This window comes from Toxorhynchites rutilus, chromosome 3, assembly GCF_029784135.1.
Source record: "Toxorhynchites rutilus septentrionalis strain SRP chromosome 3, ASM2978413v1, whole genome shotgun sequence".
Taxonomy (NCBI): domain Eukaryota; kingdom Metazoa; phylum Arthropoda; class Insecta; order Diptera; family Culicidae; genus Toxorhynchites; species Toxorhynchites rutilus.
The window spans coordinates 142,176,969-142,204,823 of NC_073746.1; the positions used below are offsets into that span (position 1 = coordinate 142,176,969).

Consider the following 27,855-nt stretch of genomic DNA (forward strand, 5'->3'; position numbering starts at 1 on the left):
TTTTTAATACATATAATATATAATAATATTCCCAAACTAAATTTTATGCTATAAAATGATGTACAACCCATCTCCTTGCGTTGATTTTCCATGATGTTGCAGCATTTGAAATATCGCCTAAAAAGTTTGACTTCGAACTCTGTTCTTCTAATTTTTTATCGAGATTATTATTCATTCACATATATGTATGTGAAGCATCGCGAAAATGAACTATCTGTTATTTAGTGTGTTTGGGCGCATAAATCTCCATCGAGTTGGGTCTATATACCCAATGAATACGCCTTATATTTCATTTTCTCAATAACCGTGAACTGCTCCATTTGATTCTGACATTGTTGGAGCGTCGTTGAACGATTGAAATGCACTTCATGAAATCTCAACCATTACCCTCCAGGTCATGAAGTAACAAGCACTCGAATCAGCAGCCTTTTTCCATCCAAAACGAATAAAAAAAATTAAGACAAAATCTTTTGAATGGACCATGTTGAAATATTGGATGTGGGACTTCGTCTTCATTTTCGCTCAACTTTCTAGAATCTACTTGTTCATTGGTTCAGAGCCTTCATTTGGAATATAAAATAAGTGTTGGAGACAACTGGCAATACCACAGATGATCTACCACTTGGGCTCGCCAGTGACAGATTCGACTGTCACTTGTATCGACGTCACGAGTGAGACAATAAGCGGAGAGTTGTCGTTTCCGGGTAGATGAAGCACACTATTTAGATGTTCACTTCATCATTGTCTTCCAATAGTCTTACAATAGAGACACGTTTTTATTAAGATGAGTAAAGTTTAATTATTATATAGTGTTTCATGTTTAACATCATAGTTTCTTTACTTAATCATCTCGCGAACGACAACACAAAAGTGGCGACGAGTGCGCGAATATATGAGTTGTTTTCGCGGGAATTCGGTCAGTTTCGCACGAGAACGTGATTTAAAATATCACCACGCCGCCGCCTAAAAAGAGGAGGAAACGCTCCTACAGCACAATGACGGATCAGCATTCAGCAGACCAGTCCTCGGGAATCAATGGACCCGGACAGCAGCGGTTTGTGCAGCAGCAGCATCAACAGCCTCCCGGAATGCAGCAGCAGAACATTCCTCCAGGAGTGCCTCAATGGAGCCCCACACAACAGACTCGAACAGATGCTATTATCGTGCAGACATTGCAGCAGCTTCAGCAACAACAGACCGTCACCAATCAACTCCTCCAACAGCGGCGTGAATCAGCCCAGCAGCATCAGGGATTTATGCAGCAGCAAGAAAATTTATTCCGAAATGCACTTTCGACTATACAAGTCAACGTTCCTCCCAGTCCCGAAGTTATTCTGGACTCTTTGGCTGGAAATATTCGTGAGTTCCAGTACGATCCAGAAAATCACATCACATTCGCAGCATGGTATGCCAGGTACGAGGACTTGTTCGCCAAGGATGCGGAACGGCTCGACGACGAAGCCAAAGTAAGGTTACTGCTCCGAAGACTGGGTACGAATGAGCACTACAGGTACGTCTCATACATCCTACCTAATGCTCCGAAGGATTTCACGTTTATCGACACATTGAAGAAACTGGAGGGACTTTTCGGCATGAATGAGTCCACAGTTAAGAAACGATACTGTACATTAACCGTTACGAAAGCCCCGACGGAGGACTATGTTACGTTCGCTTGTCGGGTGAATAAAATCTGCGTGGAGTTCGAGTTGGCCAAGTTGACGGAAGAGCATTTGCAATGCCTTATGTTCATTTGCGGTCTGAAGTCGGAGTGCGATGCGGAGGTGCGCACCAGATTGTTGACGAAAATCGAAGACAACAACGATGTCATCTTAGAAGCACTTATGGAAGAGTGTCAGCGGTTGATAAATCTAAAGAGCGATACTGCTATGATAGAAAGTTCTGGACGTGTTCAGATCATCAAGAGGAACTTTCAGCAACGGGAACAGTATGGTAAGCGGTTCAGAGATCGTCCAAAAGGATCACCAAGAAACGAAGAAGAGCGCAAAAGTCCGGCAACTCCTTGCTGGAACTGTGGTGCGATGCATTTTTCTAACCACTGCGGTGTCAAAAGTCACAAGTGCGCCGAGTGCAAACAGTTCGGCCATAAGGAGGGCTATTGCTCAAGCGCAAAGCGGTCTACGAAGGCATCAAAATATCAGCTACGAAGATTCTCCACCAAAACCGTTATTGCATCGGTCAGCAGCGTCGAGTGCAAGTGTCGTTACGTGTGGGTAAAGCTGAACGGTGCTCCTGTAAGATTGCAGCTCGACACAGCGTCTGATACTACTATCGTGTCCGAAAAGGTGTGGAATCGGATCGACCAGCCAGCAGGTGTTCCTGCGAGTCAGACCGCCAAATCAGCATCGGGAGAATCACTGGACCTGCAGTGTGAGTTCGTCAGTGACGTCAAAATCAATGGCACGACGCATAGCGGTCGCATCTTAGTTTCTACACATCCATTGAATCTGCTCGGAATCGATCTCATCGACAAGTTCCAGCTTTGGTCATTACCAATGGATAAATTTTGTAATTTCGTCGGTGGTACCAACGATATCGTTTCTCTGCAGGAAGCGTACCCGAAGCTGTTCAGCGAGACATTGGGGCTTTGCTCCAAATCTAAAATTCAACTTTCGCTGAAGGAAGCGTGTAAGCCAGTCTTTCGTCCAAGAAGGCCGGTTTCATACGCTATGTTGCCAACTGTGGACAAAGAACTAGACCGACTAGAGTCTCTGCAAATTATTTCACCAGTGGACTATTCAGAGTGGGCGGCTCCAATAGTCGTAGTGCGAAAGGCCAGCGGCAATGTTCGTATATGTGGCGACTATTCAACTGGATTAAACGATCGGCTTAAGTCACACCAGTATCCTTCCGCTGCCACAAGACGTCATTTCGAAGTTCTCCAATTGTACAGTGTTCAGTCAGATTGATTTATCTGATGCTTTTCTTCAGATGGAAGTGAAGGAAAGTTGCCGCCAACTACTCACCATCAACACCCATCGGGGACTGTATCAGTACAACAGGTTGCCTCCTGGTGTCAAAGCTGCGCCGGAAGCATTCCAGCAGCTGATGGACACGATGTTGGCAGGTTTTCCGTGTACTGACGGCTACCTAGACGACGTGGTTGTTGGGGGTAAAGATGCACATGAACATCAGCGTAATTTGCATGCAGTGCTGCAGCGGATTGAAGAATTCGGATTCACAATTCAGCCGGAAAAATGCTCATTTGGCCAGCAGCAAATCCGTTACCTGGGTCATATCTTAGATTGTCATGGGCTTAGACCAGATCCAGCTAAAATCCAGGTCATAAAGGACCTACCACCACCGAAGGACATCACGGGAGTACGCTCTTTCCTGGGAGCCATATTTGTTCCAAACATGCGGACTCTCAGGTTTCCGCTAGATCAGCTCCTGAAGAATTCATCAGCATTTGTGTGGACGCGTGAATGCCAGCAGGCGTTTGAAAAATTCAAAAAAGTTCTGTCGTCAGAATTGCTTTTAGCACATTATGACCCGAAGCAAGAAATAATTGTCTCAGCAGACGCTTCTTCCATCGGCATTGGGGCAACAATTAGTCACAAGTATCCCAATGGCCACGTTAAAGTGATTCAACATGCATCTCGTGCGCTTACACCGGTTAAACAGCGCTACTCACAAATTGACCGGGAAGGATTGGCAATAATTTACGCTGTTACCAAATTCCACAAATTTATCTTTGGGAGACGGTTTCGGCTTCAAACCGACCATGCACCGCTTCTCAGAATTTTCGGGTCCAAAAAAGGAATTCCGATCTATACAGCCAATCGCCTTCAACGGTGGGCATTATCGTTGCTCTCCTACGATTTTTCGATCGAGTACATTCAGAGCGACAAGTTCGGCAATGCTGACGTTTGAGGACGTCATAATTGCATGTACCACCTTGGAAGAAGATTTGAGGTCAGTAGCAATCGATAGTACTAATCAACTACCTCTCAGTTTTAGTACGATTGAAAAGGAACGGCATCCGATCCGTTGCTTCGAAAAGTTCACCGATTCATCCGTGAGGGCTGGCCCAAATCTAGGTCGGAAGTTAAAGATTGGGAGATGTCTCGGTTCTTCGATCGCCAGGAAGCTCTGTCAGTCGTTCAAAGGAGCATAATGTTCGGCGATAGACTGGTAATCCCGACTGCCTTCCGGAGGCGGTGCCTCAACCAACTACACAGAGGCCATCCAGGCATACAGCGTATGAAGGCCATCTCACGTAGCTTCGTGTACTGGCCGGGACTTGACAAAGAGATTGTGAGCTTCGTTAAGGGTTGTCATCACTGTGCATCTGTAGCACGGTCCCCTCCGAAAGCGGAACCGGAGTCGTGGCATTCCACAACGGCTCCTTGGCAGCGAGTCCACGCAGATTACGCGGGCCCTCTGGACGGAGAATATTATTTGCTAGTCATCGATGCGCACACCAAGTGGCCAGAGATCTTCCCGACAAAACAAATAACATCGAAGGCCACGATCAATCTAATGCGTACGTTGTTTCGCAAACAAAGGCATGCCGGAGATTCTCGTGACCGATAACGGAACGCAATTTAAGAGTGTTGAGTTCAGTGAGTTTTGCTGCGAGAACGGCATCCGGCACACAGAGACACTAAAGGTTCTAGGAGGGAGATGTTGGAGACAACTGGCAATACCACAGAGGATCTACCACTTGGGCTGGCCAGTGAACGATTCGACTGTCACTTGTATCGACGTCACGAGTGAGACAATAAGCGGAGAGTTGTCGTTTCCGGGTAGATGAAGCACACTAGATGTTCACTTCATCATTGTCTTCCAATAGTCTTACAATAGAGACAAGTTTTTATTAAGACGAATAAAGTTTAATTATTATATAGTGTTTCATGTTTAACATCATAGTTTCTTTACTTAATCATCTCGCGAACGACAACACAAAAATAAGTAAAATCGATGGATTTCTGAACAATTGAAAGAATTAAACTTAAAAACATTTTTCGAACTATCACAGCCCTACGTTAAGCTTTTGATAGTGTCCTTAAGCACAGACCCTTATACTTTTTGACTGGATAATATCATCAATCACTGACGCGTGATGTTCATTCAATATTTGAAGGATTTTGTGAAACTTATCATCGTGGGTGTCACCCCTCTTCCCTCCCTCGGCCACCCATACACTACGCCACTGCTACAGGTAATAGGTAAATTCAATTTATAGAGCTTGTTTTGATGAACAGACCATAAGCAATCAAAATTGTCTAGTTTTGTTATTTTCCGACATGCACAAAAACGTTTAACTCATTTTCGTATAGGTCAAAAATCTATCTTTTCCTTTTTTTTAAGCATTGAAAACATAAACGGCACCAAAACGCTAGAATGAAGAGAGCAGAGAAAAGATCAACATACAACCAAATTATCAGCGCAGTGACACCTTTCATTTGACACTACAAATTGGTAGGCACCGTCATTCCCAAGATCCAAGGGGTGATTGGTTCAGAGCCACCGGATTAGATTAACAGATTAAAAGTGATATCGATCGTCAATTTTCATGCTTTTGACATCTGTCAACAATAACCCATCCAAAATATCAAAAGTTTCATGCAGTCTCAATATCTTGGTGTTGAAAATTGTGAATTTTGTTCCTACAAACGACGATCCAGAGACAGTATCGATATGTTGCTATAAACATAAAATATCCGCTTTCGATTCGCATAGAATGTTGGTGGAAGCTTGCGGCCGACCTCAACCGAGCTTTTCTGTATCACAGGTAACATAAAACAAAAAGTATTGGGTCTATAGCTATGAAACATACTGTATTCTTGTCGGTTTCATGTCGGCCCACATTAAGTGGGCCATTTTTCGCGCCTATTAGGATCAATGTAATATTATAATCTCACGATTCATGAAAAGATTTCGATGTCACGGAATGAGCGGATAAACGTTTCGCTTCCGATACAGAAATATTTTATGTGTGAAGAAAATCCTGAATTTTTTTTTTCTGACAAATTTGTATCGTTTTGGGCCGAATTTGTACTGATGTACGCAAAATCATGCAATCATAGTAATAGTAATAGTCATTGTAATAAAATAGGAATAAGAATAGTAATAGTGATAGTATTAGCCATAGTAATAGGAATAGTCATTGTAATAATAATAGGAATAAGAATAGTAATAGTAATAATAATAGGAATAGTAATATGATTACCATTAAATTATTAGTAACAACTAATTGCGCCAGTAACACCGGCTGAGTGCATCCTATGGCTAACCTTCTCCACTAACACATATCCTAAATTCCCGAGATATTAATGAGAGGTCGTAGAGTTCTCTGCATCTCTCTTAAGTAAATATCGAACTAACATTCCTTCCCTTTCCTTAGCAGTTGCAAGGACGTGGCCAGGACAATTCTTAACTGTTGGAGAAAGCACACCTTCATCTAAGAGATATTACTAATCATCAGCAACGGATTGAGGCTAGCTTTTAACTGAACAATTCTGAATTCGTACCACCTACGATATTGTGCAACTTGCTCAATGCTAATGCTAATGTACGCAAAATCATGCAATAATAATCGGAAATATCGTTAGTGCGAAGCGCATTCTTGAGCCGAATTGCAAAGCGTCAGCGCATTTGTTTCTGCGCCATACGCTCGAACCGATGTCACATTTGAAACGGGAAACTGAGAACCGCGGCTGGCTGGCGGTGGTAAATTGTTTTCAATTTGTGACGGATGTATTATGTGAATATGATGAGCCATAATAGAATGATATCAGTTACTATTAGGTGTGTGTTCGGGCAAATTGTTTAGAATTTCTGCATGTGTCAAGGCCGAACCGTTTGGATGGATATTTTCAGAAGCCGCATTATTAGTGCACCTAACAGGATTGAGGGGTTCTGCTGGCGGCCAGATTCAAAATGTGAATTGTTGTTGGCAATTTACATTTGTTTCCACACTACGCATCCAACAAATTTAATTGGTTTCAATTAAACAATTAACAATCGCCTATGCAACGGAGCGCTTTGTTACAATAATTGACCCACACACTTTCTCTTGCTCACACTGTGTTTCGTGTGTCTTCAGATTGTTTTATTTGTGTACAATTGTACATATACGCAAATGCCAGCTCGCGGCGAATTAAGCCACTGAGACCGTTGTTTGTTTTGCATGCCCACTTTTGACGAGGGCGATTTATTTTTAGATCATCACACCAACCTACTAACTGACGCGCCCAAATAGAGCAAAGCCGCCGCCACGCTTCGGATAACCTCCAAGAGACAAATTGTTCTGATAGTGATCCTACGCATCTCGCTTCCTTCCTGTCACTTCGCGACAAATTGTCGTAGGTTAAGATCCCGCCGAGAACGCATTTCGATAAGACATATCGCAGCTAAAAATACTCAACTAGTTCTCGGTAGCTTGCGTATACGTATTCGTACACACGTTATCTGGAACAGTCAACGCCCTGTTCCCCAGGCATCAATGCTGGAAAACCTCGCTCAATCAGTTCATCCCATTTCGTATGCACCCAAACGGCAAACGGTATTATTTTGATTTATGATTATTTGATTAAAGCTTTTATCAACTTGGCATTGTGGAGATGAAATTGACCACAGAGGACCAACGCTCGCATCCAGACAAGGCTTCACAATCTGACCGATGATACACTCTGATTGTGATTGATATAGTCGGTTGGAAAATGAAAAAGTATGGGCATCCGCCAGACATATCCCTGCGAATTCGTCCGAGCTGCTAATTTTACAGTCGGTATTCGCAAATGAAATTAGCGAAAATTAATTATTCAGCTTGGGATACAATTTAAATTATTCAGATGTAATGTTTTCGGGGTGGGGAAGGAATTCTCGTGAACGAATCAATGCGCAAACACATAGATGCTAAAGGGTAGTGTTTGGACTGATTGTTCTAGGAATGTCAAACATTTTCAACAGTTATTGAAACAAACTATAAACAGTACGATATTACGGGCATTCGAGATTTCTTTCGATTCGAGGTTAGTAGGGCTGGATTTAGAACATTAGTACGATGCGTAGAAGACCAACAACAATAAACCACTAAACTTTGTGGAAATATATTAGCAAAATTATCAGTTCTTAAATGTAGGTTCTTATAATTTGCCAAGGGAAAAAAGTGAAGTTCATCTTTACAAGGTAGTTAGGGCTGTTGGCTATGCTACCATACACCAGAAGATGATTTTGACTTTCTGTAAACAGACTTCATGTACAGCAGCCCAAACATAACTTGAACAACTCTATTGACGACGGTTACATTGATCCTCGCGGCAACCAGTCAAATAAACTGCTCCTACTGCCATACAATTTTTAGTGTATATTTTAATCGGCTCCATCCCGCGGAACAAATGGACGCCAAATCGGGCTTCCCAACAATACAACCTTCCACGTGAAAGCAGTGGGCGTCAAAATTTAATCCCTTCGCAACTAAATCCGCGGGGGAAGCTGTACGTTGGTGTGTGTGTATTGCAGGCTATAAATACCATTGCGCGATAAATAGCACACTCGCTTGCAAATAAATGCGCAAAACAGGCTGCGATTTAATAAATAATCACTCAGGATATTCATTCAATTTGTGCAATTTGCGCACTGATTGATTTTATAAATAACAGTCGGTGACGTGTGGCTGCGAGTTGCGAGTTGGAGATAGTGGAGCTGAACTGGGCTGAGCCCTGTTTTTTTTTCTGAAGGTGTAGGCGCCTCTAATTGGGGACGGAATCAGTACTATCAGCACTGACGATCGGAGATTATCGGAGATAGCTCGCACGGTGTGAAGCCAATAATCGATGTTCAATTTCCTGATATGATTTCATGGCTCTATGAGCACTTTTGTTATTATTTTGAAATTTGATTCATTGGAAAATAATTGCGAAAGGAAATGAGGGCAACATTTGATCAATCGGGTCATGGTTAACATTTAGAAAAAAAAGCCATAGTTGTTAAAATGATGGAAGCAGCAATATGAACCAATATCCGTTTGAGTAATGAAATACCATTTTTCCTTAGATTTTAATTCCGGTCCCAGTGACACTTTGTAGTTGCAAAATGTATCTATAATTTTGACCTTTAGTATCAAACCGATTTTCAGAAAGTCAGAAAAGAAGAAAGAAGAGAAGAAAGTCAATGGTTGATCTTGTATCACGAATCGCAAATGATGCCACTGAGAAACTCAAACTGCTGAGTAAAATTATATAATTGTTTAGTTACATAAGTGTTCAAGTAGAGGAAGGGTAGGGATAATGAGGACATACATGACAGTAAAGAAAGATGATTTGATGTACATGTTCATTATTCCACCGAGCAAGAATATCCAGTATACGGCAATACTCTTCAGTTGATTTAAATATTTTTTAAGAAGTTACTCAAATTTACACCCGATGATTCTTGATGATTCTTAAGATTTTTTTCGTTTGTGACTATCTTGGTCCAACGATGAATTTACAGTCTAACCTTAGCCTTGTGTTACACTTAAAAATCGTTCGTTTGAAGGAAAAAAACCATTTTTTTTAAAAAGTTGGTTCATGCGATAGAGAGATGCATAAAGATGTATTAACCCGTTGCGGTCGTATTCAATTTGGGCATGGGTACAACACAGTACAACACTGGTCGGAATTATTTTTCCTTGAAAAAGCAGTGATACATACAACATAATGAAAAATTTTTTTTTTTGTGAACTATATATATATGTATTAACTTAGCAATGTATTTTAATGTGATGTTTTTCTATAAAATATATATTCTATAATTCGTCTCCGTGTCATATGAGGTATAATCAATACATAATTTTATTTTTATTATCTGTTGAATATGAGACACTTTTGCCACTGATGCAATAAATGTGTAATTAATGCTTGCAATGTGTATCCGCAAAAGCACTTTTCACTTTTAACGAAGATTTTTTACAAATTATTTATTTTTTAGAGATTATTCAGATGACATCAGAAACTAATGGAAACAATTATTCTGCTCTTTAAAAACAACTACTCCAACATAATTCAAATCAGCAGTTGCTCAAATAATGATTTTTGCGAGTCCGAAATGATCTGAACTTTTCACTTAAAATGAACAAAGATTTTGTCGCTTGAGTAACTTATGCGATTATTCAAATAACATGAGACATTTATGCAAACAGTAGTTCTAATACCCATGAACATCGCCCCAATGTGTTACGATATTGCGAGCGGGTATAGGAGAGTTAACTCAATGAATATTCCGAAAATCCTTCATAGGAAACCTAAACTTTCGAAGTATGAAAACAAGAAAAGAATACCCCTTAATGCAAGTTCACCCTGTTTACCATGTTGAGCCCCGTGTCGGTCCCTAGGGACTAACGATGAGGTCTTCGTTAGCCAAACTTTGATCACCGAGTCTGACAGTTACAAAATAAGGAAATTCGAGAAAAAAGTTTGTTTTCGAATGTTTTACGATGTGACTTTCTAGTCGAATGGCTGACTATTTTTCAAACGGATGTTTACAAATAACGATACTGTATATGAGAAAATTTAGTACAGGCCTGGTTCAGATAGGTTACCATTAACACGAATGAACAGTCAGAATGCAACGAAGTACTACAAAATTATTTACTGCTGTTTTTGCATCAAAAACAATGTGATAATTGGATAATTTGGTATCAATTCTTAAAACCCGGAAAGCCAAGGCATGGTTTGATGAATAAGGGCTTCAGATTCTGGACTGGTCAGTTTGTTTACCAAATCAAAACACTGTCAGGAACTTATGAGGAGTAATCGTATGAATAGAAGATGCAGCTTACAAGCAGTATGAGTGATTTGAAGAGCTTAAACGAGCAGTGTTCTCTGCGTAGAACGAGATACACACTATACCATAGCGCAGGTTGATCAAAACCACCCCGAATGTGTCATTTAAACTGATTGAGAATTAAAGATGATCAACGAATCAGGAACTTATTGTAATTCAAGTGAAATTGACGTTAATTTTGTAAAGGAGTGAGAATTTTTCCACCTGGATTTATGATTATGAAACACTGGAATTTTAATTTTTTGAATTTTTCCCTCCTGCACACAACAACAGGGTTGCCAACTATAATTTTCAAAAATCAGGAAGAATGGAAATAAAATTTAGGATAAATCAGGATAGCTCATATTGGGTTATACAAAAAGTTAATGTCGATTTTTGGGAAAACAAACACATAATTTTCAATCGAAGTATTATAACTCAATTTTATATGCCTATTTCTGTTTCACAATCTTGCGCCACACAGCTTAAACATTCTATCCTCCCAGAACATGTTTGCTTCCTCGTCGAGAACTGCTGCGAGCCATACATGTGGAAAACAGGTTGCTTGTTAGTAGCTCATAATACAGAAACCATTCCAAATCCCACCAGAAATAGAGTATATATTTCTTCGGGCGAAACTCGGATATGTAAAAGAATTAATAAGCATGGTAAAAAAACCTCGCATAAGCGGAAATGCTAGTGTTTCGCTTGACCTTTTGATCGTTTATATTTTTTTCCAGAAAAACCTACAGCATCACTACCGTTAATTGCAGAGAAATCAATATTCAAATTTTCACTGAATCCATCGCCCATGCTTTGGAATGAATCTTTATTCGACAAATGAGGAAAGCATATCAGCACGGAAGACTTGTTGAATTTTTCCTAATTTTTATGATATTTAGTACGGTTATAGATATATTTACCATAGTCCCATCATTAAAGTTGATTCTACTTTGAATCAGAAAAAACAAATAACATATGAGGGGCTTATTTAGAATGAAAGGGGTGTAAGTGATTTGATCGATTTCTCTACATCGACTCTCTCTTTTGGTTATAACTTAGCTGCAAATTCATTCCCAGCTGTATTTGACAATCTTGAAGAAAGGTCAGAACCTCATCTATCGGATGGTATAGCAAACTCATATTGGAACGATTTTGCAGTTGAGTTATTAACTAAAGAAAAAGTTGATGAAGAGAAATCGATCAAGTCACTTACACCCCTTGCATTCTAAGCCCCTCATATAAAATCTTTTTATATTGACTGTGGTTTCAAAAATTTTCTCTCGAGTAATTTTACACTCTGAAACGATTTCCTACATTGACAACTCTGGGGATACATCTATATACATATCATCCTCGATAAAACAATGTTGTTCCTCAAACTTAATCTCGTGGTAATTTCATAAATTCGCCAGACAATATGGTTTCATGAAATTTTCAAGCACTGTTTTGAAAACCCACGAAACAATTGAGGGTAGAGATAAAAAAAGTTAAGAACAGCTTTGCGTCTAGAGAAGTTAACTTAATGTAAGATATATACAAGTGCGAACCGGAGAACTATCATGACAGAAGACATTGGCATGGAAACCAGTATATTTATTACGAATAATGTAAAGAGAACAAAAATTAGGAAAAATCAAGATCATTTCAGAAAAATCAGGATAAAATGAGTGTTCGTTAGGATATCACGGAGCGTTTTGAAAAGCCTGGGAAATCCTGAACAATCAGGAAGGTTGGCATCTCTGCACAACAATTAAGTTCAAATGGTCAGTTTTATAAATGAAGAAAGTGATTATATACTACACTATATACTTCAATTCAACCGACTTCTTAAATATCTCTGGAAACTCAAAGATATGTAATGGTATAGTTATGAAACGAGGTGTATTCGTGAAACGTCTAAGTTAGTGGATTTCAATAACATTTTGGAAGCGAAAACATAAAAGTTAGTGGTGTTATTATTAATTTTAATAAAAAAATCTACAATAAACCTGATTGTTTCTATCAACCAACTTGAAGTTCTCTAATCACTCTAAAATTTGACCTTTGACACCCAACTTGTTCTCTTCACTTGCAAAACATTTGGATTTTGTTTTTGTAATCATTGATTGTATTTATTTTTTATAGTTTACATGATCCCGGGGACCAATATTTTTTATGTTTTTTTCTTGATAGCTGAGATTAAAAAAACATCAAAAAGACCAGGGAGGTGTTATTTTGTTTTTGAGTTATGATTTTTCAAAGTTAACCGATGGCCCGAAAAATCATTTTTCCCCTTCTTTCCAACACAAAATTCATAACTTTTGTACTACTGGTCCGATTCAGATGATCGATATATCAAATGAAAGTTTATTAGCTTATTATTATTATTTTCAGTTATGATTTTTTGAGACAAGTCATTTTTGGATAAAAGGAGAAACATAATTTTTCGGACCATCGGTTAAATTTGAAAAATCATAACTTAAAAACGAAACAAAATACCTCTCTGATTTTTGGATATGTTATGTAAAAACATCAGGTTTCTAGAAATAATAAAAAAAATAGCACCCTTGGACCATGTAAACTATCAAAAACTAATACAATCAATAATTACGAAACCGAGCAGTATGTAGTATTTTTCAAAAAAGCTTCAATTTGATATGTCAGTCATCTTAATCGGTCTAGCATTTCTAAAGTTATGAATGTCATTTTTGGGAAAAAAGGGGAAGAACATATTTTTTCGGACCTCCTTAAAATGGAAATGGCCTCCCTAATGAAAAATAAAAATAAAAAAACGGGTCTAAAATTTTGCGATAAGGGACAAAATTGTCATTTCTGACGGAAATCTGAGAACCACTACATCGGTTTGGCATGGAATGGCAGAATATGAAGTTTTTCAAAAGAAAACTCATGCAAGAGCATTGAGGAACCCCCTTTTGTGCTTTTGTTTTGTTGTTTGAATGTGGTGAAAATCCATGGTTATTATGTTTTTCGAACAAAATATTTATAGATACAGAGTCCAAACCCCTTCATTGCCTAAGAAAACAGAAGCTAACAAACAGTTCCTTATAACCAAATGTAGTCATAATTTTAGAAGTAACTAACTCGGTTACTCGGTTACTCATTCGATCCCTTGCCCTCACGGAAACAAAGAAAAACTATCTGAAAAGACAAACATTCGTTTCGACTCATTCATCTAAACATTGTAGAATCATTTCTATAATTACCTAAGGATACAAGATAGCAAAGAGTTTGACCTGTAATGGGTACCTCACACGATCAAAATTATTGACAATAAATGTCTTCAATATCATGACAGCTAGGCTTTCCGATCCGATCTAACCACAATCAATATTTTGATACAAAATTCAAAAAATTAAAATACTAAAAATACTTAAACTTATTATAATATAAAATCAATTTCGAACACAATTTTAGTATAAGATTTTCTCACCACTTGTAGAAAAAAGTGATTTTCGTTTACGTAGAATACTAGAAGCTAAGAAGAAGAGAATACTAAAATTATTTTTTTTTCATAATTTTAATAATCTAAAATTCGTTTTTCCTTCTCAAAACACATTATAATACTCGCTACAGCTGGTTTCTTTCAGTTTTAGAGATGCAATTTTTTTTCCCAGATCTTCTCATTCTCCAATTTTATACACAAAGCGAAAAAACACACAACTCAAACCAAAATGGCTGCTCAAAACATTTAAAAAATCATAAAACGTTGTTTAGTTACATTCACTCTCTCAACATCGCATTGTCTACTTACTTTATGAGGCTTTGATTTGTATTGCGGATAGTACCGTATATTGCTATTAAAAGTTTTAACTTCAGTTTTCCAAACTAAATGCTTTCATTTGTGTTTCCTTGGGTTTCAGAAGTTCAAGAAAATTAATTGCAATCGCAACAAAGGCTAACAGAAATGAAATGTCTGCAAAATTACAGACATGCTTGCAAATCTGGCAGCTTAGTTTCGATGTCCGTGAAGTAAAACTTCAACAACGTGCATTTATATGAAATTTCAAGATATTGATGCTGGAAAATCAGAAAATCCGGATTTCTTCATCAATATCGAGCGTCGGCTGTGTCAGTTGTCATTATGCTTTCAAATGTCATCATTTTGTCAATAATATAGACCGTGTAAGGTCCGCTCAAGAGTTGTGATAAGAAACTAGTTTGTTCGTTCTGGATAACTGATTCCTAACTTTATACTCACATTATATGATCAATCTCAATCAGTGAAAACATAATACTAAAATTCTGTCAGTTTAGGCCATTGAGAATAGTCAATGGCTGAACAACATAGGAATTAAATTGAAGCAAACAGATAAGCCATCGACCATGCATTCATGATGGATGCAAGATTAACTGTTGAAACTTGCCTTGATTTCGGGTAAAAAAAGTCATTTTAGGATCTTTTTCTTCTGTTTGAGTGGTATTTGTGTCACATATGCTAATGTAAAAGATTAAAAGTCATATCGATAGTCATTTTTTACAATATCCAATTCAAAATATCATAAGTTTCATGCAACCAAAATCCGCTCCCGATCCCGATCCTCATAGATTTCGTAGGATGTTCATGGATCTTAGGATGTTACGACGAGCAATCTTTCGGAAAATTACCAATGTCATGGAAGGTTGAAAAAGTTTAAAAGTGGGTTCTTTGATTATGGAACGAGGAAAGTGAAAAACTACCAATAGTGTCGCAAATTACCAAAAATCCAAAAATTACTGAAATATTAGAAAATGCAACACAAAATGACTTGAGGCCCTATTACACTGAGCAAGACCGGCCAGGGAAGCGGTTGGGATCAACTCCCGCATGTGCAGTGTTGTCACATTTTTATCTGTACCGGAAGGGGTAAAATTCTCTTTCATCTGTACTTTTTCTTCCAAAAAAAAAAGGAGGTATCATATCTATACACCTGATATAACATGATATCGAAACACAATCACTTTTTTTTATAAAATCCTTTTTTGTTTGATTTATCAACAGCAAAAAAACCTAACGTGGCTGTTCCGGATTCACTGAATCTTGTAAAGCAATCTGTATGTCTTTTTCAGTTCTACAATGTGTAGATTGTATGTACCTTTTGTATGACTTATTCATGTATTCTTTTTGGGTATTTGTGTACTCAATTCAACATTAATCCGAAGCACTCGAATTGAAACCGACGGCTTCACAGCTTTTTCCTCGAAATCACTCACCTTATTCCCGTCCGTGAAAATTTTGAATGCTTCCAGCAGGCTTAGGCCTGCTTAACTATAATCCTGGAGAGATGTTCCGTTACTTCGTAAATACGTGTATGTCTAATCAATGTTTAAATTTCCGATTTTAGAAATGCACTTCTCTATTCAATTTGCAATTTGCAGCCACACTTCACCAATCAATTACACAAAATGCTGTTTGTCTAACTATGTTTTTGTACATGCACAGTTTTCCAACTACGAATAGAATTTTCAATTTTCGTTGGGGTAAATTGCACAATTCTTTTAATTTTTACCGGAAGGTCTCACAACAGATTTTTCGGCTACAATTTTGTCGTGACACACAGAATCACAATATCAAACACTTCCGTTGAAAGAGCATCGAATCCGATTTCGCGAACACCTGACTCTTCGACACGGAGGTGAATTCAAACGCAGAACTCTCGACACTGTTCGAGGCCCGAAACACGTCTATCCGCGACGACGTTCACGATTGGAATCAACCAGCGCGGTCCCTCGCACACGCTGTGTTGGTCGGGTCGTGTTATCCAATTGCCAGCGTTCCGCATTCAGAGTTCAAGTCCTCATCATCGACAGCATCATCAGCATCATCATCATCGTTGCCATCTGCGAGTATGTGCGGATGATATCATGGAGGGATGACAGCGATTATAGCGAGAATGCTGGCGACGGGCGCACGACACTTTGCCTGCGATCCTCCACCGTTCAGCTGTTTAGGAACTCGTGCCGCGCGGAAAAGCTACGGAGAGCGAGAGAGGATGGATGCGTGGAGAGACGAATACAATTGAATGAAAACCGATATAAAACCGGTAATAATTTTCCACCCGAGCCTGTGATGAGGGTGGATGATGCTGGGAAAGTTATGCGTGTGAGTGAGCAGGAACTCGCATCCAGTGTACGACGAAACGAGAGAGCGAGCGAAATTCAATCAAAATATGATCCTGTAATCAGTTTGCTCGCCTTTCCTTCGTCCCTTCCGATGGGAGCGGTGCGATAGAGTGGTATGTTCGCAATACGGCGAAGTGAATTGCATATATGGCGGAACTCGCTTCCGGAGGCGAGTTTGCGCAGTGGGACCTCCCCCTCGGGGTACACGTGGTCGGTTTGTAGTGTTGGTGGTATTTGATGGTGTACCAATTGGCTCCAGCTCAAATTACGCTCTGATTGTGTTAACTGAGAATTGTGGGCACATTTCGTTCTATTGAAAGTATTTGCGGGGTTTCGTGGTGAACTTTTAATGAATTTGGAGAAAATTGCATTTTGGTCGATAATCGTTGGGAAATTCTCTGCACAAAGGAAGAAACGCTTCGTTCTGGTGTCTCTTATCCTTTTCGTTGCCGTGAGAATGCCATGGAGTTGAAAACCAAATATTTTTCATTGAGCGTCGGACAAAGCTTAGAACAGATTCAATCTTACGTTTCCCTCAAAACGAACAATATTTATTCTTTTATTACACTCTTTTATTTATTCTTTTATTCTTTGTTACACTCTTCAAAAAATAAAAATAAATGAAGGAGTGAAGCCACATCTATAGTGATTTTTGAAAAGCTGCAACTTATTGTTAAATCTACACCCTGAGATGAAACTTCGTTTGAAACCTACAATTATCTATTTTTGGGATCTCTTAATTACATGTTTAAATTCTGATGTGTGTATGTACCAGACCAATAAAGTGCTGTCCACATACCACGTGGACAACTTTAGGGGGTAGGGGTTACGGAAATGTCCACGCTTGTCCACGGTGAGGAGAGAGGGGGTATAGACAATATCCACGTGGACATGTTCAATGAATATTTTGAAAAAAAAAACCGTTCACATCTGTGTTCAACAATATATGGAAATTTCTGCATTCGCATTTTCAATAAATTCATTCGTTTTTATCGACAAAAAGGATCTGATAGTGTTGAACATCTATATTTTTCATATAGTTGAACTTCTTTGCTGAAATGTGAATTCTGAGAATGTATTTTGCGGTGTATCTTTGAGGCAAGTGGAATGGACCATAATCAGCTATCCCCAAAACTGATAGGTAAGCTGTTCCACCAGAATTATGCCAAATCCCATGTTTCTTTGACAGTCCGGAAAAAATTCTTGGAGTTTGATTGGGATGTGGTACTCGGTGGAATACCTATTTGAGCCGTACTCACAAGATATTGCATCTTCAGATGCCGTTGGAATAAAGGACAAGAATTTCGACTCATGGGATGGCATAACAAGTATCCTGAACAGCTTTTTTGACGAAAAAACAAAAGGTCTGTGGATTTGTGGAGAACAAAACGGTACACATACAGTACCTTTCAAGAAGTTAGAACCACTCAAGTTTTTGAATTTTTCAGCGATTAGGAAAAGCTCGGTTGAAACGAAGTGTAAATAGTAGGAAACATTAACTATCTTCGTTAATTTTATAAAGGAGTGGTAATGTTGAAAAAAATAAAGTAAATAAAAAGTAAAAAAGTAAGTAAAGTTAAGAAACACCGATACATTGTTTTTTTTTTGAAGGATTACAAAAACAATGAAGGTTGCAAATCTTATTTTATGAACGAAAATAGTCATTGTATACCATTTTACCATTTGGACCGGTATCATTCGTATATCTAAAAGCTAAAAAAAGAGTGGTTCTATAGTTGGAGTGTAGAATCATATAAGTGTGTATACTAAAAATAATGCTTTTGTTTTTCCCCTGAAAATCGGCAAAAACATTTCGAATAACCCTACATATTCCAAAATTTACGAAGTTGTACAAAAAGATCATTGATAGATTTTTGTAGTGCAGATTGATGATTAGACGAGGATAGATTTTTTGACGTAGAACTACGTCTTTCAGGAAGGGTGCCAAATTAAAAAAACAGGTCACGTTTTTGTAAAATAAAGTTAACGTTAATAATTATTTTCACAGAGAACAAATTCTGATACTTTGCACACCAATGGAATCGTAAATGCTCTAGGATTCGTTTGATATACTAACGGGTGTTAAATAAAAAATGAGAATTTTTTCAATCACATTTAAAAATTTTTTTTTTTCTTTTCATCGATTTCAGTATTTTTTTGTTAATAATATAATGTATTTTCTTCAAAAAAATGACAGTGAATGTTTGAGTAAGGGCTGTGGTCTGCTGTTCGACGCAACTTTGTCGTGATGCTCTCACAGGAACGTTGTACGGCACTTACGTCCATTTCCGGATACAATTCCGGATTCTTGTAGTCAGTTGCTTCGTGTCCTTGGCCCTCCAATTGTTTTTATACACTAGGGCACTGAGTGAGCCAAAAAAATCGGTATCTTTTTCTCCTCAAGATACGCCAGCGTCTTCTTGGAGTAATGGGAAGACGCCTTGTCCGGCCAGAAGACGTACTTCCCATCCGCGTGATGCTCGTTCAGGAACGGCAGCAGAATTTTATCGAGGCACTCTTCTCGATAGATTTGTTGGTTGATTGCCAGACCGCTCGGCTCAAACCAAGGCTTTGAAATGCCCCGGTCGGAAATGACGATGTACAACATAACCTTTTTTCAAACTTGTGCTTGAACTTTTATTTCACTTCAGGCGGTATGGATGACTTGTCGCTGGAGTAGTAATTATCATTTCCTGGAATATTCGTTTTGGACAGCGGAAAATAGCTTTCGTCGTCCAGAACGAAAGACGTCCCGCGGTATTTTTTGGTCATCCACCGACACTGTGATTTAACCCTCTCAATCTGCTCCTCCGTGTACTCCGGCGACCTCGTCTTCTTCCTGCAGACGATTCCTTCCATCTTGAGGGTCCGATGGATCAATACGTGGGAGTAGCCATATTTCCGACCGGCGTCACGCAGGCTGGTTGCGTCCTTGTTGTCAAACAGCTTCTTTAATGATGTCTTCCTCTGCTTCGTCATTATGGTTACCGGACGACCACTTCCGACCTTCCGCTCTACGTTCAGGGAACCCAGGATACAATATACCGTACTGACAGGTACAGTTTCTTCCTTAAAATGTGCCACCGTGAACTTTTTTCCTTGCTGGAAATTCGTTTCGTAGAACCGTACAATGCGTTCGCGGAGCACGTGCTGTTTCGACGCCATCTTTGCTTTGACTAAATTCAAACTAGCAAAACCAAACACGCCTACTGTTTCTAGGGAGCCCAGAGAGCAATTTTCTTGGAGAAAGAAAATTTTACGCTCTTTATTTGAGTTACTGAAAGGTATTGAAAAAATTCTCATTTTTTATTTAACACCCGTTATACAGTACAATCCACTAATGCCTAAATAGTTTAAATTAATGAAAACTTGAAGCATTCTCATTTTTCCATACACTTGTTCTGCCGATTTGTGTGCATTCCCGAACAGAGCTGTCAATAACGACATTCGTTTCTGTCCGTTTTCAACATATTTGGTTTAAATAAGCCATCCGCGATTTGAAGCCACACCATTCGTTGCGTGGACACCGACTGGACAACATCGTTGCTGGACGAGCTGGCAAGAAGGTGGGGGTGTAGTGCTGGAGTAGACTTTTCTCAAGACGAATGAACTGAAAAAGATTAAAGTCTCTATAATACAATACCTTACCTGAAGCCACACCACTTCCAGTTCAGTGGTCATTGAAGCCACATGGTTGCCGCAGAGCGTTGAGCGGGAGAGGATTGTCGGGTGAAGGAGGAGTATGGAATAGAGTTTCTTTTCACAGGGGCCCTTCTCAGGTGGAAACCAAAATAGAATAGAATGAAAACACAGATGCGAGTGAGCTAGCATAACATAACGAGTGGATATCATTCATGCTTAATACTGATTTCACACACACACACACATACAGCTCGATACAAGGAGAGGAAACCCTTTGTATCGAGGTGTGCTGCGACAAAGAAGAGCAGCATACGAGATTTTTTTGTGCTAGTGCGGATATGGAAGAGTGTCCAGAATTTTGGAATATAGATATACACTGCATTTATTTAGATAAACGTATATTTCATGAAAATATACTTCCGAATTCCAGCAGGGTAACCTTAGTAATACATGTTGTGGGGTTCGATCACATCTCAAGCGGAATGTAGGAGCAGAAGAGTTCATAGTTTTTGATCGACATCTGAGTGGGAAGGAGAAAGTCTTGCGACTCTACTCGACTCTTTCGAGTCTACTTATATTATTAAGTGGATTGAATAATATAATTCCGCAGTTCTACGTCGAAAACTGCGGTCGTGTCCTAGATACAACCCATTACAATTTTTTCAGAAAAGTTAAGTGAACAGCATCAACAATTAGGCATTAATTATTTTAGGCTTTTATAAGATTGGTCATTTGAATTTAATTGTTCTATTCAGGTGCGAGACATAAAAAAACAAAACCGCCAGTGTTTCATAACTATAGAACTAGATGGAAAAGTCAGGAGTAGCACAAAGTATTTCGGAATCATTTGTTGCTGTTTTTGTGTCAAAACCACCGCGATTATTGGATAATTGGGCACCAGTTTACGAAATCCGGACGGTCTTCAGGAACTAGGGGCTTCCCAGATCAATACCCATTCGAGTATTTTGTGATGAATAATCTTATGAAGCGAAGATGTAGCTAACAAACAGTATCATTATTTGAACAGACATTGAACTAAAAACGAGTTACGGATTAGAAACTGATTGTAAATCATGCAAAATCGATTTTGGAAAGGTGTGATAGTTTCCCATAAACCGAAAATTGATTACATACTGCTATTACTAATAAAGCTAACATTTTTATCAAGTAAAAACTAAGAATAAAAAATAAAAACGAATTAAAAATAGAATTTAGACGCAACATAATTTTTTCCCCGAATTTTGTTTCTAATAAGAGAAGAAATGTCCACGTGGACAACAGAGGGAGGGGTATAAAAAATGTCAACGCTTGTCCACGGAGGGGGAGGGGCGTGTCTAAACTCATTGATTTTTAGCTCAAGTTTTGTCATCCCGATTTATTACATTAAATGAGCCTAAAAATAACAGAAAATGTCATGACTCTCAAATACTGATAAGAATTCGTATAATATATATGGTATAGCAATATAAGATTCGAGACAGAAGACCATTTTTGGTAAAAGTTCCGTGAACCTGTCCTTTCCAAAAATGCTCCAGTCGTTCATTTTTCGGATCATAGTGAGCAAACTTGTTTATGTTGCTAGCAGTAATGTTTCAATGATAAGTGTGCTGAAGCTCCACTGATACGTACAAAATCCGTTAAATATTAAAATAGTCAACAGCCAAAAGCTTCCTAAATTTTATCGGAATCAATGACGGAAAGATCAAAGTTACATCGATGCTTCATAAGTGCCAGAGCTTCGCATCTCAGACGGAATTTCAAAATTTGTCTGTTTGAATCCAATCATCCTTTGATGAACCATGAAAAATATGCAATCCGAAGCTACCTATATTCAACAGTTTTTCTTCTCCATTTTGAAAGACCAGTTGCAGCTCGCGTAATACGACCAATTCACGTATAATTCATCGAAGTTTGAGTTTTGAGTTTGAGTTTGAAGTTTGTTCGAATATATAATTCCCAGCCCTTCTTTAAAATCAGCAAGTCGATATCTGACGATTGAGAACGTTCCAAGAATATGTTCGTTAAGTAACGAATTATCAACTCCTCCTCTTTTTCATCCCAAAATCTGACATTCAGATCCATCTGTAGCCTCTTTGTAGCATTGTTCTCCAAAGACTCATTGAAACCAACGACAATATAAAGATTACAAATTTTCGTCGAGCTAAACACCATCATAAAGTTCATTTTATCACGCCCTAGTTAGACCATCTCAGCTTTCTGGCTATCATGAAACATTCTTCTCAATACAACCATGTCTTTTTCAGCAGTGCGTAGTGATTTGTGTGACACATAACAAGATCTCAGCTTTGATAGTATGATTTACAAGCATGAACTTATCGATAGTTTTCGAAGAAGAAAAGGAAGCCAAATGATGCCAAATGCCAGTAAAAACGCTAATGTAAAAGCCGTCTGCTTTTTCGCTGTTTACCCTGTTGTCTTACTATAAATAAAATCGCAAAAAAATAAAGCGCGGTCGTCGTGAACAGTCGTAAACGGTCGTAAATGGTCGTATTCTTGACGTAAACACAAACAGAGTGAGAGAGCGAGCAGCTGCGATGTGTTTTTTGTGTGAGAACGAGCCAGCACCCGCAGTACGCAGTGTGTATAACACTGCCCCGTCCCCCCAGCATACAGCACACAACAGTTTGTTCATTTTATCACTGCGCGAAGTGTGCGCGTCTGCGTGTGTGCATGTGTTCGTTTGTGCGTGTATGTGTTTGTGTGTGCGTGTGTGTGTGTGCGTGTACGTGTGTATGTGCGTTTTGGTTAGTTGGTGGCAAGGCGCTTATATCAATGTAGAACAGGTGAAGCAACATCATCACTTCAATAAGAAGGGGATTACGGTTTGTGGAGCGGGGGTTGTTTGTTTTGTTATTACTACGATACGTCATTTTTGCATTTTTACATGCGAGAGTAGTGGAAAAGAGAATGAAATTCTACAAAATTATCCCTTCTTTTTCACATAAATTCGCGAAAGCCGAACATAGTAGGCATCGTTCGAATAAGCGTCGTAGCAGTTTCTAGAGAGCCGCCGGCAGCGTTCTGATGCTGTTTGTAAACAATACCGACAGCAATTCTAATATGGCTGAAAGTGCATTTCATATGATTGTTTCACCTGGTACATATAGAGGCGCCTTGGTTGGTGGGTTGATGTAAACAAGAACAGTGTGTGAGAGAGAGAGCAGTCAGCGGCTGCGATACGTTCTTTTTTGTGTCATTTTTGTGTCATTTGTGTCATTCTTTTTTGTGTCAAACTGTGCGCGTCTGCGTGTATGTTTTTTCATATAATAACTGCAAAAAAAACTATTAATTTAAATTTAATGTGACTGAGGCTTCGGGTAAGTTATAAGTGATTGATTCTGCCGCTTCAGGTTCACGTAAGTAGAACGCTAAACATGTAAACTGCACGTAAACTGCATAACTTCGTTGTTTACAGAAACTTCAACTAAAAAAATTGTTCGTCTCATTCGTTCGGACGGTCCACGCTTCGTTTGCGGATGGGATTTAATTTTTTTTTCTCGACCAACGACCAACAAACGATACAAGTAATTGATGTTAGTGTATAAAACGATGAAATTGAAATATTGCGAAATATTCACCGTTGTCACATTTCAGAGTTCGACTACGTTCAAACGTACGTTCCCTTTCCTGCACATCTGGTCTCCTTTACGACAGTTGACCCTGTACTGTATGGTCTTCGGAAATTCTCCCGCTTCAAATCTACGTAAGTAGAATGCTAAACATGTAAAATGCACATGAACTGCATAACATCCTTGCTTACAGAAACTTTAATCAACAAGATTGTTCTTCGTTCGCTCGAACGGTCCACAATTCGTCTGCGGATGGAATTTCAATTCTTTTAATCGATCAAACGATATAAGTGATTGATGTTAGTGTTTAAAACGATGAAATTGAAATATTGCGAAATATTCACCGTTGCAACTTTTCAGAGTACATCCTTTCCGCACATCTGGTCTCCTGCACGTCCGCTGACTCTGTTTATGGTCTTCAGAACATCAAATGCACCTGTTGCCTAGAAGTTATCCAGTAGCAGACATGAGTGTCGTGCAATCAGAGAAGCTGCTGATGATTGACGACGATAGTGGCAGATACTATGAGATCATACCTACGAATGGGCGTTTTGTGTTACCTCCTCGTAGATTTGTGCATCGTAGTATTCAAGACTTTCTGTCGTTGATCGACAATAATTTCGTGGAATTCCTGACAGAATCGAGCATTTTTAGTTTTCTGCGGGAGTATATACGTGATCGAGATAACGCCGTTGTCTTCAACCCATCACTGTGGGCACCGTTTGCAGAGTTGCGAAATGACGGTAACAAAACTATCTTGACTGGTTTCGAGACAATGCTCGCCTTGCTCGCTCCAGAGTTTCGTAATTCGCTCCGCCCGTACCACGCCGTTTTACTGCCAATATCACTAGCGGCTCCAGCCCATTTTGCCTTGGTAGCTGTCTTGCCTAACTCTGAAACGGTGCACTTCGTGGATTCTACACACAGATTGCCACCGCCGATATATTTGCGCTGCATTGAGATTTGGCAACAGGCTGTGTTTGGTTTTGTGCGTCCTGTAGAACTTCGTACTGATTGCCCAGTTCAAACTGATGGAATCTCCTGTGGCGTATTCACAACAGCTGCAGCAATGCGAGTGTGCGACGGCATGCCAGACTACATGAACACCAATCTGAACTTACGTGCATTGCGTATCCTCATGTGGAATACGTTGGTTGGTTGCCAGAGCATGAGAGACAACATAGCGCGCCTAAACACCTCTTTGCGTAGTCCACCGCGCCAATGTTCCATTTCCGCTGCACCGCATGAAGAACTGGCAAACACGACATCCCCCGTTTACGACCAAAACATGGTAGGACGTTCAAACGATCATGCAACTGTTGGATTTTATTTTTTTTATTTTTTTAGGCCACCAAAGATACAAACGCGAAAACTGCCAATTATAATTTGGCGGTTGACGCTACTTCAAGATCTCTTTTGCCACACCACCTAATAGATCAGGCAGCTAATGGCTTCCCATCTATTAAGCGTCCAAAATCAATACATCCGGCTCAACTGAATTCGAAGAAACCACACATAAAGCGTGCTCAGACCGTTGATACCGTCGCACAAGAACAGTCGTCTAGCCTGTCTGCAATGCTTCAACAGATCAGGGATGATGATTGCATAGAATCGATGGAAGTCACGGTCTTTGATTGGCTGGTTGCGCAGTGCAAATGCACTGAAGACATTGTAGCACTGCCTTTGCAGCGGTTTGATCCCTCACTGAGTTGCAATGCCCCAGAGCCATTTCAAGAGCCAATACGAGGCAGATATAAGCAGTATTTTGTTCCAGTGCTATACGCGCGCTTGCATATGATTCTAGCGGTTTTTCGCCAAAAGCGATGCACAATTTACGTGCCATGGTCCATGGCATTGAACAAAGCTCTTCGCACTTTCTTCAAAGGGATCGGAGTGCTGATTTATGGTATGCAGACTGTAACTTCGTGTGCTTTCGCTAAACAGACCACAGAAATTGCTCATGTGGACGAAGCAAAAATCAGTCTCTACTTTCTCCATCTCGTAGTCACCTTTTGCACTGGCAAGCTCCATGACGAGAATTCTGCACAGTTCGCAGGTGCTACAACTATTCGCAAAGAGCCTAGATGGGTAACGCTGGAGGGTAAATCAGTATCTAGTCGTGATACCAGTATAACATCATCTTCTAGAATTTCCAAGGGTAACCGCCTACAATTACATCTTCTCGGAAGCACTACTCAAGAGACGAATAATTATGCACCAGTGCCGTTGCTACGCGGACTGAATGGTAATACGGCGTATGCTATGTTTTTGAAAATGGTGGATGCTCAGTACCCACTGAGAACGGAACTTTCGTTTGAATCTGCGTTTAGCGTCACCTACAACTGGACAAAACAATTTAACTGTGGCTTAATCAAATCAAGTGATGTGTCAGTTTTACCGTTGATACACATTAGCAAAACGACTACAACACCAACAGTCAATCCACTCAACGTTCGTACACCAAACATATACGTTGCCCCCTTGGTTATTGACACATCGTATGCATGCTGTGTTTTCCAGCGGACTAAGAACAGTATTAAGTGCAACGTATACGCTTCTTGGCATGCGTCAATATCGTGTTATATCAGAGACACGCTGCAAAAAGTAGGCAATGAAGCATTTCAAAGCAACATGAGAGTGCGCGTCAGTTTGGCTACAACAGACGACATGTTGTTCGTTGTGCCTTCTCTCAACCATGCCTATTTTTGTCATACATTTTATTGCTTGGTTAGTAGACGCGCTATTCTAGCTCATGATTCTTGTTTCCGTGAATACGTTTCTGACGAACAAATTTTAAACGATAGGCAAACTCAAAAGGTTCAACGTGAGGAAGACAGCAGAATAAATTCTCGCAGCACTCTTAGCGCAGAGAGAGCCGTGGAGATTTGCGATAACAATGCCGACGTTCACCGAAAAACGTATGCAATTATACAAAAAGAACGAAGAGGTAATCCACCTCTTTACAAAGCGGCCAACATGAAGAACTCGCTTCCGGCTGCAATCTCTCTAGGTGCACTCAGAGACCGCAAATGTATTTCATGTTGTGCTTTACTCTTCCAATTTGAGCCACGCAAATGTTGCCGAGAAGGTAAAGTAATGCTCCCGCCAATTGACGTAGAACAGTATCCAGAACCACTGCGCAGTTTATATTTTGGTCAACATACTAAATCTGCAAAATTCAAAGAATGCGCCAAGTCACTAAACAATCTACTTGCCCTCGGTTCGGTTACGATGCCAAATCGGCCTCTTCATCGGCATGGTGCTCCAGTTGTTGCTGTTCAGGGACAAGTACTTCATAGACATTCACACCTCTTTCCACGTGCTAACCAAGAACCGTCGTTTGCTCAGTACTTCTTCTATGATGTCGAAGAAGCTGCAAAAAGAAGAGCCAACAGAGCTCATGACTTCGATAGAGATGTAGATATGACACTCCTGCGGGAGTTGGACAGAATGCTAAGGATACATCATGTTCACTGCAAGGCTTATTTGATGGCTTACGAAGTGTATAGAAAACGCGGCGATGATGCAGGAAACATCAGCCTGCTCATCGTTTCTTCTCGCAACAAAGAAGCACGTGCTGTTGTCGATGCCACAACCCACCAAGGCAGACTGAATGTACCCACATTAAAGGATTGCATGGCTGTGGTGTATCGCGAAGACCAGCTGATTAATTTCTCCAAACAGTACATCGTTGTGAATACTCGCATGAGAGGGAACGCATCATCTAGGGTCAATTTGATTGCGCATCATA

The 27,855-nt window shown here is 39.6% G+C and overlaps 2 protein-coding genes across 3 annotated transcripts in view; one reads left to right on the plus strand and one right to left on the minus strand.

Moving 5' to 3' along the window:
• The window catches only part of LOC129778731 (diencephalon/mesencephalon homeobox protein 1), a 72,738-nt gene extending 55,796 nt beyond the window's left edge, over positions 1-16,942 (minus strand). Inside the window, exon 1 of one of the 2 annotated variants that reach the window (XM_055785811.1) lies at positions 15,964-16,942. The gene's annotated coding sequence lies outside the window, so the exon portion shown is untranslated. The remainder of the gene's footprint in view (positions 1-15,963) is intronic. The other variant, XM_055785812.1, reaches the window with a different exon arrangement.
• On the plus strand, positions 996-3,891 carry LOC129773536 (uncharacterized protein K02A2.6-like). Its single transcript, XM_055777149.1, has 2 exons — positions 996-2,804; positions 2,950-3,891. The coding sequence occupies exons 1-2, from the start codon at positions 996-998 to the stop codon at positions 3,889-3,891; spliced, it is 2,751 nt and encodes a 916-aa protein (XP_055633124.1).
• Positions 16,943-27,855: the final 10,913 nt, after the last annotated feature.